At 40.1% G+C, this 20,539-nt stretch overlaps 1 protein-coding gene across 1 annotated transcript; it reads left to right on the top strand.

Moving 5' to 3' along the window:
- The first annotated feature begins 16,402 nt into the window (after nt 1-16,402).
- Nucleotides 16,403-19,848, top strand: Neurod6 (neuronal differentiation 6). The gene is made up of 2 exons (XM_004626534.2): nt 16,403-16,734; nt 18,017-19,848. Exon 2 carries the CDS (start codon nt 18,038-18,040, stop codon nt 19,049-19,051), a length of 1,014 nt encoding a protein of 337 aa, XP_004626591.1. The 5' UTR covers nt 16,403-16,734; nt 18,017-18,037; the 3' UTR covers nt 19,052-19,848.
- Nucleotides 19,849-20,539: the final 691 nt, after the last annotated feature.

Genomic DNA, 20,539 nt, shown 5'->3' with positions numbered 1-20,539 from the left:
CAATCAACGTCTTCTCATACATGAGTGAGTTGACTGGGGACCGGTCACAGGGAGGACCCACAGCATGGGTACTATCTCACTGCCCAACTTCCAGGAGGCCAGAGGTGCTGAGGTCAAGTTGATCATCAGCTGCCAATGATTTAATCAATCATGACCACATAATGAAACTTGCATAATAACCCAAAAGAATTGGGTTCCAGGAACCTCCAGACAGCCAGACACATGTACAGGCCCCCTGAAGGCTCCTGGAGAAGGCGTGTGAACTTTATGTCCCATTCCAAATATTTTGCCCTTTTGTGGGTATCTTCTTTAATATATTTTATAATAAACCAGTGAGGAAGTATTCTGAGTTCTGTGTGCTGATCTAGCAAAGTAATTAGAGAAGAAGGTTAAGGAACCATAATTCATATACAGCTAGAAGAACAGGTAAAAGCTGGGGCTTGACTGGCAGCAGAAATGGGGGCAATATTGGGAACTGACCCTTTAACCTGTGGGATTTAACACTGTCTCCAGGTAAAGAGTATTAGAATAGACATGAATAGTAGGACTTTCGGCTGATGTCTGATGGGGAAGTGCTAGCTTGGTGCGTGGGGAAAAGAGCCCACACGTCCTGTGCCATAAGCTGGGCGCTGTGTTGATTGTGGAATGAGATGGGAGGAGAAACAGAACTCATCTTGCCTGCGGCTCTTCACTGGTCCAAGTCCGTGCTGTCCAGTGCAGCGGCTTTTGAGTTCATGGAGCAAGGCTAGAAACCAAATTTAAAATTGCATCTCCTTCCTTCTAGCAGTACTTAAAATTAAGGATGGTTTTATTTTTTTAAGGTGGTTAAAAGAATCAAAAGAACAACATCTCATGTGAAAAGTGAAATGTGAAAAATGTATGAAACAAAATTGTAACCGCTAGAATATAAAATTCTATTAGCACATAACTACTTTCATATTCTCATGCATTGTCTATGGTGCTTTTGCACTATAACACTAATAGACAGGGAAAGAACATATATATATGTATATAAATACAGTATATATACACTATATATGCCTATTATATTTATGTATACATACACATAAAAACATCATACATATATATGTGTGTGTGTGTGTGTGTCTGTGTCTGTGTCTGTGTCTGTGTGTGTGTTAACTTCAATTTTAAACATGCATGTTAGGTTCAGACAATTTCTGGTTACATAGATGGTCCAAGCCAAACTACAGATGAGGCACATAGTTTCAGATTGTAATAGGTGACAGTAACTTAAATGATTCTGTGACAGTTTAGTAATTGATGTAAGGCACACAAGAGAGCCTAACATTCAGTAAGCACCATATAAAAACCTTTCCCAACCTTCTCAAAAGAAAAGACCTCCGGGCAGTGGGGCTGAGGGGTTTTTTATCACAGTGCCAGGGAGCCAGGCAGGTGAGCAGTGTCTAACTTCCGCAGTGTGTGCTCCTGCTGCCTGCGTGTGGCGGGGCAGGGCACTTCTGCAGTCCTCCCTCATGTCCCATGATGAGATGCTCAGTGGTGCTTTTCCTGGTAAGTGACAGAAACCTAAGTCACAATTTTCCTTTTAATCAAATGTTTTTGTTCTCATGACTATCAATCTTGGGTAAGCCTTGCTTCAGCCATGGTCTTGAGGTGCAGGAGTCCTGCCCTTCCCTGTGTCTCTGCCCCCTGCTCTCTGTGTGTGCTCTTTGCAGTCAACCTAATGCCAAGGGTGGTGGGGACAGGACAGCAGCCCCAGTGCCAGGCTAACATCTGCATGCTCAGCAGCTCTGCGGAAAGCAGGTCCCATTTCCCACCATTCTTTCAAAAACGAAGGCCTAACTTGTGTTGAGCTGACTTGGAAAGGGTGCGAATCCCCAGCTGCTCTGTTAAAGGCCAGCTGTGACTGGGCTTGGCTACTTTTTAAAAAGCAAGTTACATTCTTTCGAACACTCATTTGAAGTAGGTGTAATGTTAAAAATTCCAGTGGATGGATTTGAATTTTGTTTAACTCCTTTTTTTTAAAAAAAAAATTTCTTAGGGAAGGGTCTACAGGGTGTTCAGGGTATCACTACTAGATCGGTCTCAGCGATCCGCCTATTTACAGCCTCCCAAAAGCTGGGGTTACAGGCGCATGCCACCATGCCCTTCTCAATTGTCACCTCATTGTGCCCCGGGGATGGTGCCAGCATGACATGCTGGAGATCAAACCCCGGGTCCTTGAGCCTGCTTACAGGCACTTTAATCAGCTCAACTATTTGGCTGGCCCCTTTTATTCCTATTTGAAGACTTCTTAAAGAATACTCTTAGATTTTTGTCAGTGAGTTCTATGAAATCTTATTCACTTATTAGTTGGGGACTATGTGTGTCTATCTGGGTGTGCATGAAGTACACACATAAAGAAAGTGTTTCCCTTCCCACAAATATTTCTAAGTAATGATAGAGTACAACTTTTCATGCTCTCCCATTAGGCCAGGACTAGTATAAATAAACTGTAAGGGGCAACTGACTATGGACTTAATCTTTGTGATCCCCCAGATTTGTATGCAGGGGGCTCACCCCTGTGTGACATGTCTGGAGATGGGCTTAGGGGACTAATGGAGCTCAGATGAGCTATGGGCCTTCTGAGGCCTGATGAGACAAGGGAGCTTCTCTTTCTCCTTCCCCTCCTCTCCTCCTCTCCCCTCCCTCTACCTTTCTCCCATGCCCCCCCACCTCTATTTTTCTGTGGCCTTCTCCCCACACAGGCTTTAAGGTGAGATCGCAGGGGAAGGTGTCCTTCTGGCAACCAGAAAGGGAAGCCTCATTAGAAACCCTGTCAATCTGTACCTTGACCTTGGACTTCCCAGCTTTAAGCATGCAAAGTGAGGGTCTGCCACTTAAGCCTTCCAGTCTGAGGCATTTTGTTACAGTAGCCAGGACAGAACAATAGAGTCCTCAAGTCCACAAAAAAAGAATATTTTAATATAAATGATTTTAAAAGTCAAAAACAAACTAAAAATCCAAAAGTGATATATATATATATATATATATATATATATATATATATCCTCCATGGTCTAAAGACTGACTTTGCTTTCTCTATGACCTGATCGCATGTGGAGATAATCGGAATGATCAGCCCTTAAAAGCTTTCCTCCAGGGTTTTCTCCATGAAGTTTCTCCCAGCTCTTTGGCCTCCAGGATGCTTCTGCAGAGTTGATTTCACAGAGATATCACCTGTGCCCTCGAACAAGCTCCCATGCTTGTTGTAATGTTTTGTTGTGGCCATTTTTAAATGCTTACTAATGTTCAAATGGGTTTTGCATCTTCATTTTGATCTGGGCTCCACAAGTTATGTAGCTGGGCCTGAACACCAACTCCAAGGCCCCTCTCCCTGTCTCTCCACATAGCAGTGATGAGCATGATCGATGCTCCAGTATAAATTCCACCCCTTGCTAAACTTACTACAGCCATAAAAGGAGTGTGTAAAACACTCTAAGACAAAATAGAAAGGTGGACTGCACCCTGCTGTGTCTTAGCCATCATAGAAGCCAAGGGAGCAGAAGAAAATGAAATCCATCAGCAAGAGGGGTCAAAGTGCTCATTGTGTTCCTCATAAAGAAATGCACACTGGCTTTTGACTGTGTGTTCTGCCAAAAATTTCAGTCCCCCAAGAAACTCCACGGAAGGAAAACCACTCAGTGATCACATGAAGTGGGCGCTGCTCTGGGAGAAAGACAGTGTGCTCTGATTAGTGAAGGAATCCAGGAGCATGAGACCTACAGAGAACAGACATTTCATCTCATCATTCTTTTTTTTTTTTTTTTTTTTTAGAACCAGGGATTGAACTCAGGCCCTTGCACTTGCCAATGAAGCACTTATTCTACTGAGCCATCTCCCCAGCCCCTCATCACTCATTTTTTGTGTGGGATTCTGTTAGTAGTGTACAGAACATTCCTTGGAAAAGAATATTGGCACGTGGCACATTCATCAGAAAGTGTACTTTGCGAGGAAAAGCAATTTGGGTTCCAAGAATAAAGAAAGCACAGAGTTGCCAGGTAAAATACAGGATGCCCAGTTAAATTTGAATTTCAGATAAACAACGTATACTTTTTAGTATAAGTTTGTCCCACATATAAATACATCTAAAATTCAAATATAACTCAGCGTCCTACTTTTTCATTTTGCTAAATCTGGCAGCCTTAGTAGTATACACACTCTACCATGTCCCCCAATCATGAGTATTTCAAATGGAGCGTGGGCAGCTCATGAATGCAAGAATTGGAGGGAGGAGGGGAGGGAAACACTTCCATGAATGATTTCGAGGCCACGTAGGTTCATCATATTACATGATTCTCAACCAGAAAAGGTTTAAAACATGCTGTTGTCTAGACCATCTTCCACAACAAGGCCGACTTGACATTAGGCACAGTACTCAGAACACTCAGGCACCATAATATTTTTAGGTGCACCCAAAAAGTTTAAATGAACATCATCCACTCTAAATTATGTTTTATACAAACATAATTATAAATACAAATCATAGTTTTTTTTCATGGAAGCAGGGGTTCTTGAAAGCAAAGTACTTAAGACTCCCCACAAATGACATAATTTCACACAACCCAGAGAGTTGAAGTTAAAAGGATTCACTCCTTATTTATTCAGTTTCCCCTTTTCATTTATTTATAACTAAATTCCCATGAAAAAAATAAAAATAAATCTTGTAGTCTCCTGAGGAATAGGTAAAAGTCAAGCACTATAAGGCCTTAAGAATGACATTTTAGAATTTCCTTTTCAATCTGTCCATTTCATTTAGAAAAATTAGAATTTTCCCAGAGTAGAATGTTCAGTTCATCAAAATTTCTAGTGAACTATTGTATGTTTTTATCAGCATCACCACTAAAAACATCTAAGGTCATTTCAGATTCTTTGGCAATTTATCACTCCACTGCTTTGAATGATATCTGTGCAAGTCTAAGTTCTCCTAAGGATCAGAAGCCCCTCGAGGGCAGGGATTCTGTGGAGCACCATGCTAGCCAGGCAGGAGTTGCAGGGTTCTGGCATGCCGTCTTTGGATGCCCTGTTGTCAATGCACAATCCATGCAATTATTTCTGTGCCACTGTTCTTCCTGATTCTCTCTCGACTCCTGCCTGGTACAGACAGCTTGTAGAAGAGATGCTAATAATGAAAAGATTTTTGTTTTGAGGAGCAGAGGACTGTTACTAATATCACTGGCTCCTCATTCTCTATTGGTCCTGAAAAGTAGGCACTGCCTGAGCAGCCCACCAACCAGCAATGCTGGCCACCCATGGAGAAAGGCAGTCTCTCCTCTCTTCTACATCCACTGACTCTACTTTGCCACACAGAAAGCTGCAGTGGAAAAGTGAGTCAGTTGGTGTGAGTTATCTTCATCACTAATAAACCACTCACACTATGCTGGTGGTAGAAAACACAGCATGAAGGAATGCTGAAACTTTGAACTGAGAGGAAATGGGTATATTTTCTCCAGAAAATGACACTGGCTCATAAGAGAACACAGTCACATACCACTGTTTTAGACTGACTCCTACATCAGTACTGGTGACCACAAAGAAGCAAGCAAACTGCTCAGTGAACATTACTTTGGCTATCAAAGGACATAATTCACAGTCCAGCAGCCTGTTTTGATTATTAAAAAAAACCCAAAAACTAGTAGGGAGAGTAATGTGTTCAACCTTCAAATGTATACAGTACTTAAATCTATAGGCTCTTATTGCCCCTAGATGACCTCTTGTTTTCCAAAGAATTATTTTTACCACTAAAGGCATTATATGATCTACCGTCTAACTTACAGTATGTGGGACATGAAGCTCTTTGTCACAGACTGACTCTTTCACTGCTTAGCCATAGTGTTAGTGAAGCAAAGACCACAGCTTTGATTGACAGATGGGCCTCAGGGCTCTAAGGTGCTCTGTAGCCAAATATCCCCACACTGCAATCGATCACTCCGATTCTGCCATTAATATATATTGAGTTCCTTCTATATAAATTTCTGTGTGGGGGCGTACGTGATGTAAGTATTGCAAGACAAAATGAAACAAACATAAATCTGAGATAGTTTTTGTCCTCACAATCTAATGGGGGAGACAGATGCGTTCACAAATAGCTACACTACAAAGCAAATTATGCTAAGCACAATAATAGAAGCAAAGTGTAGTGGGAAATCAGAAGAGAAAGATTAATTCCAACCCATGAGGATGTGAATGGATCATCTCAAATTTATCACCACCCTAGGAACAACAACTTACCACATATGTTGTAATAACAGTGGGCTAGGATTGCTATTTTAAAACACAAATGAAAAATATATTGTAATTAGATGAGATTTGCCAACAAAACAGAGCAAACCAACCAGAAGTCCAAAACACTAAAAGAAACATAATGATATGTTCTTTTTCATTTTGCTTAGAATGAGCTGCTTATTTTATCCCTCTAGGTGTAAACAATTACTTGTTTAAAAAATAACAATCTAAGGGTTTATAAGATCTACCTGCATAGGGAAGATCCCAGGGTAAATAAATGCATTCCCTTGGAGATGACTGGCTCATGCCTGTTTACACTTGAATCTGTGGTTTTAGTCAGGTGACCCTTTCAACCTAAGCCTTTGGATTCAATGCTGGTTTATGTCTGTGAGCCTGTAAGCATCAAAACTGAAAGTGCTTTCTGCTGTCTTCTGGATGTGCAGTATACTTTTCTCGTCAAAGCCACCAAGACATTAAAAGGTAGGTAGAGAAAAAGAACAAAGGCTTGGCTGATTCTTTAGGTAAAAAAAAATGAGTATACACAAAGAAGTTCAAGTTCTTAAAAGATCTGTAGCCTAGTACAACCTTCAAGAAGAGCTATTTGTCCTTGAGAGGTTGCTGCATTTCCTGCCCCAGGATAGGGCAGGGAATTGCAAGCAGAAATGCAGACTAACTTCCAAATCATTTATTCTGTCTATATTATAATGCATACCCTTCCACCTATATCTGGAACACTTGAATACGCAGAGGATGTTGTAAACATGAGCACAGAAAGTGAGAAGCAGTTGAGGACTCTTTCCTACACTGATATATTCTATTCAACTCCCTTACACTGCATCAACTTTTATTTTTAAACATCCATCAAATAGCATGATTCTAATTGCTAAGGTTTGGATTAGTTTGTCCTCTAAGAGACCATGTGTTGGTGGCTTTGACCTCAGTGTTGAGGACATGGGACCTGGTGGTAGACAGTTGGTTCATTAAGGAGGATGCCTACAGATGGGAATAAGGTAGTTCTTGTGGACCCTGAGTTAGTTCTCAACAGAACAAATTGTTATCAGAGCAACCATCATCGCTGAATTGTGCTCTGGCTTTCTATCTGCAATATGGCCTTTTCTTCTTACATGCACTCTCCCCATTGTGATGTCACCCACCACCAAGAGCTGGCACTAGGAGCTAAATGAATCTTATTTCTTTGTAAGGATCCAGCCTCATGTATTTTATAATAGCAACAGAAAATAAACTAAGATACTTGCTACAAACCAGGTATTATTCTAAGCACTTTACATCTAACAACATGCAAGGTAAGAACACATTTATCTCTATTTGACAAATGAATAACCTGTAGGGTAGAAATCTCACCCAGGGTGACAGCACCAAGAAGTCATCAGACTCCCATGCTTTAACCTCATGTCATGTCTCAAACACTACATTGTCTACTTGTGTATAAAAGACACAGATTTTTGAGACATATACATAAAATCTGGCACAGAAAACCTTTAAAATTAGTCTTAATATTAACATGCAACACATATTAGTCGATAATTTTGCGATAATGTTTGAAAACTTGAAATTCCTCTAAAGAACTCTTCGCATATTCTGAAACAAGAGCTTGGTAGAAATATTGCATGTGCTTAGATTTGCGTTGCCTTCCTAGAAGGTATCCAATCAGCAAAGCAGATACTCATTGTTTGAAACTCCCCACCACCATGTGTCCTCACGCATCTCAGCACATCCAGGGCATTCACCCTGCTTCCTCAGCAGGACTCCAGGCTTTCTCAGTGAAGAGATTGTGTCTTCTACTCTCTTATCCAGTACCAAACAGAGCAGCCTGATGCACAGGAATCACTCAATAAACATTTGCAGTTTAATAATCTATGTCCTTCTTGAATCGATTCTATGACTCCACCGCTTTGAGAGAATGATGTCGATCCTGTGTGATGATTTTTCAAGAAGTAGAGGGCTTTCAAAAAGACATACTTATTAATTAATAAGAATTAGAAATGTGCCATTCTAAATTTTGTTTTCTTTGTGATTTGAGACGTAGTGTCACTGTGTAGTGGACTACATGAATTGATAACCTTGAATTCATAATCCTCAGGCTACTTAGCACTGACAGCATAGGCATGCAGCACTACGCTCAGCTAAATTATTTTAAAATTTGTACATGGTTAGCATGTGTATGTATTCCTATGAGATATGTACTTATGAATGGGGTATATTTCATATATGGGATACAATTTGGTATGTTCACCAAACTATATAGACTAGAACAGCAGTACTTATTATAACCCCAAACTAAAAACTATCCAAATGTTCATCAACATAGAATGAAGAGGGTTGGGGAGATAGCTCAGTAGAATAAGTGCTTGCCTGGCAAGTACAAGGTCCTGAGTTCATTCCCCGGTAACACACACACACACACACACACACACACACACACACACACAGAATAAAGAAATAAGTTATGGTAGTCACACAATGGAGTATTATATAGCAATGAGAATCAAGGCTCTAAGATTACAGCAACATGGCCAAATTAAACAAGTAAAATGTTGAGAGAAAGAAGCCAGACCCCCAAAATGATTCCATTTCTTACACCAACTGATTCTATTTCTGTTGTATACAAAGTGAACAAAAACGATCTATGCAGTTATCAGTCGGGCCAGTGATTTCTCTCCAATACAGTCTGAAAAGGACAGGAAGAAGGCGTCTCCAGAGCTGGTAATGTTTCTTGTTCTCGGTCCTGTTATACAAATGTTCACCAAATTATGCAGACTAGAACAGCAACATTTATTATAATACCAAACTAAAATCAATTTGTCAACATTAATTCAGCTATAGACTTGCCATTGTTTATACTTACCAGATTCTGTACATTTCAAATAAAAATAAAGAAAATACAAATCCGTCCATGTACTTGTGAACTCTACTCAGTTGATTTCTAGATTCATCTCATGACAATGACCCTTTTTATCACAGCGAGCTCATGTTAAGTTAAATTAGAGGGTCATAGCTGTACTGCATGTGCCTGATTCAACTCTAACTTCCTTGAGAGCTGTCACTTTGATATTTACCTCCCTCTCCCTCTAAGTAGTAACACATTAACAGTGTTTTGTTAAGTGAATGAAAAAGAATAAAAGACTAAATGAACAAACTCAGCCCCGGGCTCCTCTGTGCAAACAGAGTCTGTCACAGTGATAGTAAATGTGGCTGCAAGATTCCCCCAACAGAATGGCCTACGACTTACCTATGCACACTGACCTAAAAGATGAAAGTGTAGTCAAAATGAGAAGTCACTGAAGAGAATTCTTCATTCTGTAAACAGATTCACAACTAGGGTTTTTTCGTTTGTCTAATGTTGATTAGTCTTTCACCATTAATTTTACATGAGTCAGTCCCCACTGATATTTGGTTGTTTAATTACTGACATAGAAAACTGTAGTAGTCAGAAGGTAAGATTTAGACTCAGACGGACCTAGATCTAAAGGGTGATTGTTCCATTCAAAACAGGAGTGTTATGGGTACATTTCCTTAGGTCTCTGTGCTACAGTTTCATCTACTTCTATGCTGAAGATAGTCATGTCTGCCTTACTTGGCAGAGCAAATGGAATGGTGTTCGTGACATGCCTACCCTGATGCTGGGCACATGGCCTACCCACCGTGCTTCGTCCGTTTTCATCTTCACCACCCTCCTCCTCATAGCCAGAGATCAAATAACTTTGCCATGTTAGTCCATACCCCTATAACCAGTAAATTCTGTTGGTTCTATCACCAGAACACAATTTGGTGCCTTCTTTCCATTCCCAAGGCTTCTGATGGGTTGCACTTGTTTCCCCTTGTGCCTGCCAGTTACTCTGCCCACTGCCATAATTTTGTGTGTGTTATAAATGAAGAAAAACATGTTTTTCCCTACCCACCCAAAGCTCATGGAAGAGGCCTCTTAAAAAGACAGATTGACCAGAGAAAAACATACACATTTATTTAATAAAGTGTACGTGGCATGGTAGTCTTCACAAGGAAACGAAGACCTGAAGAAGAAGCTCAACCTGGATTTTTTATGGTGCAGTGACATGATAGGGCAGAGTGTGAGTCAGTGGTCCTAAGCTAGGAGGGACCTAGCAGGGCTTTATTTCCCAAGGTTTTTCTATGCTTCCCTGAATCTTCAAAGCTAGGGAGCCTCCTTTGTTCTGAGCTTTGGAAGGGGTACCTTTGCTCTGACGGTTTTGTTACCTGCTGTAGGGGAGAGAGGGAAGGAAGGCCAGAGAGATCACCCTGCTTCTGTGCTTTTCACAACTTCTTTCCACTTTAACCCACTCAAGTGACATTGGGATAGTGCTTACTAAACCCATCAGTTCTTTCCCTGCTTTTTTCTGCTCTTCAAATCTCCCAGCATTCACAGTGAACTTATCTTTTCACTTCGTTTTTTCATTCAGTTACTTTGATGCTAGGGAAGAAGCCCAAGCCTTCGTGTAGGCTAAGCACATGCTCTACCTCTGAACTATACTCCAGACCCAATTGCTTTATGTGCACTGATGGTTTCCTTTGGGGTTAAGTCTCAGCTATGTCACCATACGTGACCTCAGCCAGGCTCCCATTGTGCTGCTGCTGGTTTTCGCCAGACACTGGGCACTTCATACCTGTTCTGGCCTCTGCCATTTCCTTTATGCCTTGGTTTAAAGGATGACATGCAGCAGGATTCCCACTTAATCAATAGCTCTTCTCATTCTTCTCTTAGCCTCCAGTGGATAAATCTACACGTGTTTGTCTGCTTACTGTCTGTCTGTCTGCCTCCTTTGGAACTCTTCAGTAGTTTCCAGTGGCAGTTGCACATTCTATTGAGTGGTTCTTACTACCCCAGTGCTTAGAACCAACATCTTCACTCAGTAAGTCCACATTTTACTGCCTTTGGCGTGCAAGTATTGCAGTTTCAGGTTAATACACACACTGAATAAGAACAGCCTATGTTGAGAAATGATCAGTGCTATGGAGAAAAGCAAATCCAGATAACAGATAAAAGAAGGGTAGAGACAGCGAGCGGTACAGTATAAAATACAGTAGTCAGAGAAGATCTTATTGAGATGGGACATTTCAACAGAGAACCAGAGGACATGAATATGAGGCATAAGATATCCAGGAAGACACTTCCAGGCAGAAGTCAAATGCAAAGACCCAAGGTTTCTAGTGTCCTGTGTGTAAAACCAGAAAAGCTGGAGTGGAGTGAGGGGAGTTCCAGGAGAGTGACAGGAAATGACATGAGAAATCTGGCTCCTGCCCATAAAGGAGAAGGAGCCGGTGCATGGCTTTGAGAGTAAGACACAGGCCAGTGTCTATCCTAAACCACTCATGGATCATCAGGGGTTGGAACAGAGAGTCCACGTGACATTTAGGCCAGGTGAAGGATGGTGGTGATTGGACCAGAAGAGGGGCAAAAGTGACTGAAAAGTAATCAGATTCTTGGTAAACTTTAAGACATAACAGGGAGCCGGGGAGATAGCTCAGTAGAATAAATGCTTGCCTGGCAAGCGCAAGGTCCTGAGTTCAATCCCTGATACTGAAAAAAAAAAAAAAAAAAAAAAGTTGTTAACATTGATTGCTGGTTGTGAACAGACAGAAGCCAAGAATGGCTCCAGAATAGACACTCTGTAAGTCTTTGCTGGACAAATGCCTGGCTGAATGAACACAGGGCATAGAGATATGAAAGTACAGGCTGAAAATTTGAATCAAGGTTAGTGTGGTGTCAAGCAACTCTTGTTCTTCTCAACTTCTGCATCTGAAATAATGAGCTTTTCTTTAGAAATAGACACATGTGCACCCAAGTGGTACCTTTGCAGACAATCTCAGTGAGCTCAAAGGCCTCCTAAGATGTGTCCAGGAATCCCCTGTGGAGAGGAGCCTGTGCTTCGTCATGCAGCCAGGAAAGTTGACTTTCAACATGCAGTTTGCATAAAACTTTCAACATCTCCAGAAGAGAGTGTCCACTCCAGTCTCAAAACATGGATAAACATAATAGAGAAGAAATACAGTGTGAATCTGTTTATTTTTTATGTCTAAAAGCAACTACTATATTACATAAATTGAAAATTAACAATACTATCTACTTTATTTATTTATTTTGTATTTAGGACAGGGTCTACAGGGCCTACAAGGCCTCACTGCGTAGATCGGACTCATAGTGATCCTCCTGTTTTCAGCCTCCCAAGCTGGGATTACAGGCGCGTGCAGCCATGTCCAGTCTCAGTTGTTATCTCAGCACCCCTGGGGGCAGGGCCGGCACCGCAGGCTGGGGATCGAACCCTGGTCACGGCACTGTGCCTAAGCAGGCGCTTTAGTCTGCTGAGCTATCTGGCCAGCCCAGTCTTTCTATTTTAAAATCAAAAGGAAACTATACCTTTCCTTACAATAGGACCATGAAAGTTAATAAAGTTTTCTCCTACTGGTAGAAGTTTCTAATCAGCATATTCAAACACATTTATTTAAGAAGATATTAGAAAATTATTGTAATAAGTTCAGTTTGGTAAATACAAGAAAAATTATGCTCAATGGGGGAAAAATAATGAAAGGTATTTCTGGAAAGGACTAAGTGCTGTTTTGTGCAGTGCTATACCCAAACACTGAAAGGTAAGGGGTTTGGTGAGCGACATAAACAATGCTATTACTTACAGATCATCTTCACTGGGCTAAATCTAAAACAGCAATTCAAATGTTGCCCTCAGTTTACTATTTCCAGATTATGTGCTTAGCTTAAGTAATCTTCATGGATGCATGGAAGTAAAATATTTAGACACCGCTCTTCATATCTAAGCCCTCTAAAACTTGGAGAGGAATAAGGATGTTTTGTGTCTTGCCTCATAATTTAAATATCTTCACTTACGTTCCATGAGATGTTTTCTAAAGCAGGACAGTAGACCATGATGCTAAAAGGATTTCAAGATGATGGGGATCACACTGAGCAGGCTCATAGGACTTGTGCCTCCAACCCTACAGCATTCCTGGATGAGCTGGAAGAGATGGGTGAAAAGAGAGAAAAGAAACAAAAGGAAAGAGGAAAGAAGGGGAAAAGAAAAGAAATAAAAGAAAAGAGACAGAGAAAAGCAAAGTTTGTAGAGAAATTATCCAACATTTTCGGAAGTATCCTTTACCTGGAGTAAATCCTCTGGTGCTGTGTTCTGCTGCCTGTTTCTGTCCTGACCGAACTGTGATGCCCTCTACCCTTGGAGGTCTGAGGACAATGTATATCATTAATCTGTTCAACTCTGAGAGGACTGTACAAAAGGGAATCCATAGCTTTCCTATTTGCTAAAACATAAATTTCAGCAGGATAACCTAAAAATAGTAGCACTAGAGCCTTAACCTGGACTTTTGACCTTTATTGCCTTGCAACAAGTCAAAATTAAATCTAAATGTTCTTCAGCTAATTTTTGTAACTGAAATATGATCATTCACCCAGTGAAAGGAAGAGACAGGCAGACATCGGATACTTTCAAAAGTCTAGAAAATCTCAGGGTCCCAGAAGCAAAAATCTTATGAGTTTAACTTAGTATAAAGTTCAGTTATAGAGATGAACTTCAGTGCTTGCTGTACAATAGGAAAGCAGGTTACACAGCTGGTGATCACACAGTCCTGGTGTTCTGAATGTCTGCCTGTACAGCAGAATGCATTCTTGCTTTCTTAGAGAGTGGAGCAGCCACTGTAGTAGATGGTAGGAATGCATATGAACAGTACAAGAATTTGAATATCCAGAACTATAGTAGAAAATGCATAATAGAATTTCTTTTGAAAGATTACAAAAACACTGATTCCATGCTAAATCTTGACATAACAACTTTTTGTTTCCCCTTTTCTTTCCTCTTGTAAAATAAAGAAACTAAATCATAGAAGAAATAGATTAATAGTCAGAAAACCTGAAAATAAATCCTGTTCCCTGACCTGACCATCACGTTTTCTTTTCATATGCAAAGGTGAGACATTTTTATCAATAAATTTGTTTCTCATTTTTCTGAAATGTAAATATAAAACATAAAGCTGCTTCTTATGTTGGGCTGCAATGATAATAAAGATGCATCATCTATTCTCTGGATTTTTATTTTCGTATGTGTGATATCTTTAATACAATGCAGCTCCTGGAGATTTTTCAAATACAAAATATGGTATAATATGCAAAATTTATGACAGCACTGGCTGCTTTGTGGTTCATGACTATGATATTTATCCTCCTTTTACTCTTAAAATTTAAGCCATATATGAGGACAAACTAAGTTATGGACCTGGGTTTTGTATTGAAATTCTCAGTAGTGATAGAAAAAAGTGGGTCTAGTTTTTGAAGCAAAAGCTATTTGAAATATATTCAATATAATGATTACCAATAATATATCCTTAAGCTACAAATCTTTAAAATATGGCTTTGGTGTGTCTGAATTTTTAAAACACATGAACCATATCAACCTATCTATTTTAATGTAACAATTTGTAGTCTTATTATTTTCATTTTGCAATTTCTACTGATCTGCTGAGAGACCAAGTATTCACTTTTATTGAGCTCAACACTTTTTTCCAATTTCCCTATTTTTCTAGAAGTGTCCAGGAAAACTGGAGCAACTCTTCAAAAAGGGTGGAAATGGGTGGAGCATGGGAGGAGTAAAGTTGAATTTGGTCTGATGCCCTGGGTGCCAATTTGGATCCAAAGTACATTAAAACAGCAGAATTTTAAACCTTTCAAAAATGAGATTTATAAGGGGAATGCTAACACAGATTTAACACTTCCAGCCTGCCAAGGATTACTCTAATACCAAAAGCATACTCTCTCACGTTAGAGGGGAAATTGCTCAGTTGTCAAACAACAAGTGTGGTGTTTATTCGCTTATATTTAAACTTTTACTTTTTAAAAATTCACTTCTTAGTTTACAGGTAAGCATTCCTGAAATAAAGTGAAATTTGGGGGGAAGGGGTGGCAGGAGAGTAGAGAAAAGAAGAGGAAGGTGGAGTTTGCTTCTGGCTGTGTATTTCATTTTATTAGTAAGGCTTTGCCAACTCTGTTTAACTATTTCTACCCTGCTTTTGTTAAAAAAAATGAGGAGAGAGAGAGAGAGAGAGAGAGAGAGAGAGAGAGAGAGAGAGAGAGAGCAAGCCCAAAACAAACAAACAAATAAAAATCAAAATGTGGTAGTACGCAAAAAGTAGAAATTGAAACGTACTTGATAGAGAAAAAGCACTGGGAATTGATGTATGCAAAAGACAATATTTATGTGAATGTTACAGAGGAAACAAAAATAGGAGGAAGAGATTTTGTAAAGAGAAAGAAAAATATCTGAAAACTCAAAAAAACAGGAAAACTAATCTTTGATTAAAATACACAGCAGAATGCCAGGAAGAGAAAAAACAAACTCCTAAGTGATCATTTTTGTTTATTGTGTCTGAAATGGAATGAGAAAGAACAAGCAAGTTAATGCTTGGTGAGACTGGGGATAAAAAAAGAATGAAGTTTATGACTCAAGGACGTACTTAGGAATCCTTAAGAGTGGACTTGCAGGATTTCTGTGTTTTTCCTGTCTGTCTGCCTGCCTGTCTGTTTGTCTGTCTGTCTGTCTGTCTGTCTGTCTGTCTGTCTGTCTGTCTGTCTATCACTCTATCTAATCTGTATATAATCTGTCTAAAAAGTTGCTGAAAGATTACAGCAAGGTGCAGCAAGGAGAGCATTTGAGGCTGTCTTCTATAGACGCAATAAAAACTATTCTTTTATTCCAGATTCCTAAGAGACACAGAAATCTTACATGTTAATGACAGAACACACAGACATATACCCAGAAGTTACATGCCATGAGAAGAAACAAGAAAATAATGAGCCCCACACTGACCCTCATCCGCTGATCCTAATTTCAGTTTGGTTAAGTATCCCAAGACCGGCTCCCAGCTCCTTATCCCAGTTTTCTTTCCCGGGTACCCAGGTGCACAAAGGAGAGGGTGATCTTTACAAAACGACATCATCAACAACAACAAAAACCTCTGGTTCACACAAAAGCCCACCTTGCAAATGAATGGAATATTAACGACCACCTAACAGTTGCACTGTTGGCAGGGCGAAACAGAGCTCTAACACAGCTCTTTCTCCAGATTGCCAGTGAAACCGGAGCAGCTCGAGGAGAAACGCACCTACTGTATGTGAAATGCTGGTGCAGATTTTTTCCCTATCAGTCTAACCTTCTGTGTTGATGCATGAATGCTGGTACCCACTTACAGGGATGCCAGATGATCAGTGCAGAATGAAGGTCCCAAGAGAGAGGATCACATGGCTCTCTCTGCCCTGTGACGTCACTAGCAGATGGCATGGGTACCAGCTCTGGCAGTTGGCATCAATGTCACTTTTTAGAGATCAATGAGATAGTGCAGATACACCCAGCTCTAGGGGCTCCAGGAGACGATGCGACACTCAGCCTGAAAAGATTTGGAAGACCCAAAATGAAAACTGATTATTGAATGAAATTAAAACCTAAGGTAATATAAATAAAGATATATTTCCATTGATGCTGGCTTTGCATGCAAGTATTTAAAGATACAGTGTCACTGTCTTAGAGTATTTATATGCTCTTTGCCATCTATAACTTCTTCTCATATTTCATTTTCATGATGTAATTATCACATACTTTCACTGCTATTATGTAACACTGCAAGTATGTGGACATTACTAAGAGTTTGTGTGTGTGTGTGTGAGGGAGTGTGTGTGTGTCTGTGTGTGTGGTGAGGATGTTGGAGATTGTTGAATTGAAAAGTCTCTATTTTAATGTGCCTATTTGTTCGAAGACTTTAGATGAAAATACTTACTGCTTCACTCAACAGAAAACAATAATGCATTTGAAACACAAATTATTTTCCCCTTTCATTTGGGATTCTGAACACACGTGCACAATTGCAGTCAGAATCCTTGGACCGTTCCTGTCAGATATTAGCTAGAGGGAGACTTCCGTGGCTCGTAGAACAAAAACACTATGAGAGTGTTTTTTGTCCAGGCTGATTTGAACAGCAGTAAACAGACAATTACATTTGGAAAAATCTTAAATATAAAAGCAGTCTCAGTATTTTCTTTGATTAAAAAGATTGTCAATGATTTTTTTCATTCATTGATAGTGTTTTATCCAAATAAGCCTAATCCCCTTCTCTTTTTGAAGGCTGGGAAAACAGTGCTCTTTTACATAATTCTTTACTGATCATGAAAGAATCTGTTTTTAAACTGATTTGAATAATCTTTGCTTTAAATTTGTATATTCTTACAATTACTCATCGAAATTTATATTTGCATAACAGCAAATAAAGTTGCTTTTTTCTTAAAAACCCCACAGATTTGTCAGCTAATGGAGATACAGCACTTTTCAATTTATAACTGATTTCTATTTTGTTCTCAGAGGAATTGGAATTAATGAAATTCTGCATTGTTATCACATGTTTTGCATTTACTTGAATTATAAAATCCTTTTTGAGTACTAAAATCTAGTTTAAAATCAAAGAGAAATGAATATGGTGGTGGTGTTTCAATACATGCTTGCTGTTTCATTTTCTTTTGATAATTTGCTTGTATAAATTAATCTTACTGCATGCATCAATGTTTTTATATTTACTAGTCTGCAGGAGCTCAAATATTATATTTAATTTTAAAAAACAGTCTTGGAATTAGTCTTTTTCACATGTTCCTATAGTCTTATGATTAAGTCATCAAGCATATTTTAAGTGTGTAAACTTTAAAAATGAAAACACTTTAAATATTGTGCTGGCATTTTTTCAGGTAATTTAAGATTAGAGAACCATGTTAACGCTACCGTTTGATGAGTCTGTTGTAATGCCAGAATCCCAGATGTGCAGAAAGTTTTCTAGAGAATGCGAGGACCAGAAGCAAATTAAGAAACCAGAAAGCTTTTCAAAACAAATTGTCCTTCGAGGAAAGAGCATCAAAAGGGCTCCTGGAGAAGAAACTGAGAAAGAGGAAGAGGAGGAAGACAGAGAAGAGGAAGATGAAAATGGGATGCCCAGGAGGAGGGGTCTTAGGAAAAAAAAGACCACCAAGCTCCGACTAGAAAGGGTCAAGTTCAGGAGACAGGAAGCCAACGCCCGCGAGAGGAACAGGATGCACGGCCTCAACGACGCCCTGGACAATTTACGAAAAGTGGTCCCCTGTTATTCTAAAACCCAAAAACTGTCCAAAATAGAGACTTTACGACTGGCCAAAAACTACATTTGGGCACTTTCTGAAATTCTGAGAATCGGCAAAAGACCAGATCTGCTCACGTTCGTCCAAAACTTGTGCAAAGGTCTTTCCCAGCCAACTACAAACTTGGTGGCCGGCTGCCTGCAGCTCAATGCCAGGAGTTTCCTGATGGGTCAGGGCGGGGAGGCTGCACATCACACAAGGTCTCCCTACTCCACCTTCTACCCACCCTACCACAGCCCTGAGCTCGCCACTCCCTCGGGGCATGGGACTCTTGATAATTCCAAGTCCATGAAGCCCTACAATTATTGCAGTGCGTACGAATCCTTCTATGAAAGTACTTCCCCTGAGTGTGCCAGCCCTCAGTTTGAAGGCCCCTTAAGCCCTCCCCCAATTAACTATAATGGGATATTTTCCCTGAAGCAAGAAGAAACCTTGGACTATGGCAAAAATTACAATTACGGCATGCATTACTGTGCAGTGCCACCCAGGGGTCCCCTTGGGCAGGGTGCCATGTTCAGGTTGCCCACCGACAGCCACTTCCCTTACGACTTACATCTGCGCAGCCAATCTCTCACCATGCAAGATGAATTAAATGCAGTTTTTCATAATTAATGAGGAAAATGAAAATAAACAGTGGTCATTCACCTCCCCCGTCTAATTAAGACAAAGCAGATGCTTGTGGGCTGTGTAATTGGCACAACTCTATCTAAGGTGTTTACTAGTTTCTGAAGTGTGTTTCAACTATTGTGAGAATTTTCTATGTAATAATAAATCTCTTTTCATATAAGAACTTCTTTTCTTTTCCTTTTATCTGTAAAGCACTGTGATTCTGTTTCTACTGGCAGGATTTACTTTTCTTTGTTTTATTTTCTTTGAAATTCACTTAATTTGTTTGAGCAAGATGTTTAAGAATATACTGTTGAATAAAGACATACAGCATAACTCAGTGTCTATTCTGATTGTATAGTAACTATAAAAATGCATGTTATTAAGATCAGATGAGTCAAATGATGTGTTTATACTTAATAGGAATTATATATTATGTATTTCTGACAATTGAAATTTTAAAATATCGAGAATATCACTTAGGACTAATATGGAAAGATACATTTGAGGATGTACAACAATATAAAAAGCTATGCAATTTTCTGTTTATTAAAGACAGACCTAAATGCATTTAGTTGGTAACTATTACACGTCAAGTATTTGCAGATGGGACAACATGATATTTGGGAAGGTGGCATAATAATTTTGGAACAATTATTTCAATCATAAAGAAAAAAATTTTCAGCCCTTGTTTTGTATTGTTTGGGGATTATCTGTACAGGTTTGTTATCACAGTGTATAATTGTGTTTTCCACCCCACATTTTTAAAGCAATTAAACATAGAGATTTCCTCTCAAAAAGGACATCTATGAGCTGTGATATTTTTGCATGATATTTATTATTTCCTGGTACACAGCTGCTTTCTGTCGCCAATGCTCCCTCTTCCTCATTTCAGAAGTATTTCTGGATTACAAACCCGCACGAGTTAAAAGAAATTTCTTAAACGAAATGGGCAGAGCTCTTACCAGAATTTTCTTTTTAAAGTATCTTAAATGAAAGAAGAGCCCCAGAGGGTTAAACATCTTGGGGAAACAATGATAAATCCTGGTAACCTTCAACTAGAGCCTAAATTCGGTGGCAAATTTCCAGCAAACACCAGAGTGGATGTGGAAAATGGAAGGTTTAACTCCGCGCCATTTAAATGTCTGGCTGATTAGAAGCTAAATTCTGAGTGATTAAAAGTTATCTGACAAAAAGCCACCCAAAACTCAGTTTAACAGGGCCTAGGGTGTCCGCTGTCTTAGCCCAGAAGCGAGTCTGGTTTAGAATAAAAGGCAGGGTGGCAGTGAGCCGGCTCTCCGGACGCCCTCTGGTCCTGAGCGCCCAGCAGGGCCCACAGCCGCGCAGGCTGCCCAGGGTGTCGCACATCGGGGGCGTGGTGGCGCCAGCGCGGCCCCTGGAGCGCCCCGCGGACCCCGCTGTGCCAGCCTAGGCCCGACTGGGCCTGGCGGGCCCGCGCCGCGAGGATGCAGGTGGCACCGCGCCTCCGCCAGG

The sequence above is a fragment of the Octodon degus genome, unplaced genomic scaffold (genome assembly GCF_000260255.1).
Source record: "Octodon degus isolate 3935 unplaced genomic scaffold, OctDeg1.0 scaffold00015, whole genome shotgun sequence".
Taxonomy (NCBI): Eukaryota; Metazoa; Chordata; class Mammalia; order Rodentia; family Octodontidae; genus Octodon; species Octodon degus.
Note: the sequence above shows the minus strand (reverse complement) of the source record. Positions and strands in the feature narration are given on the sequence as shown.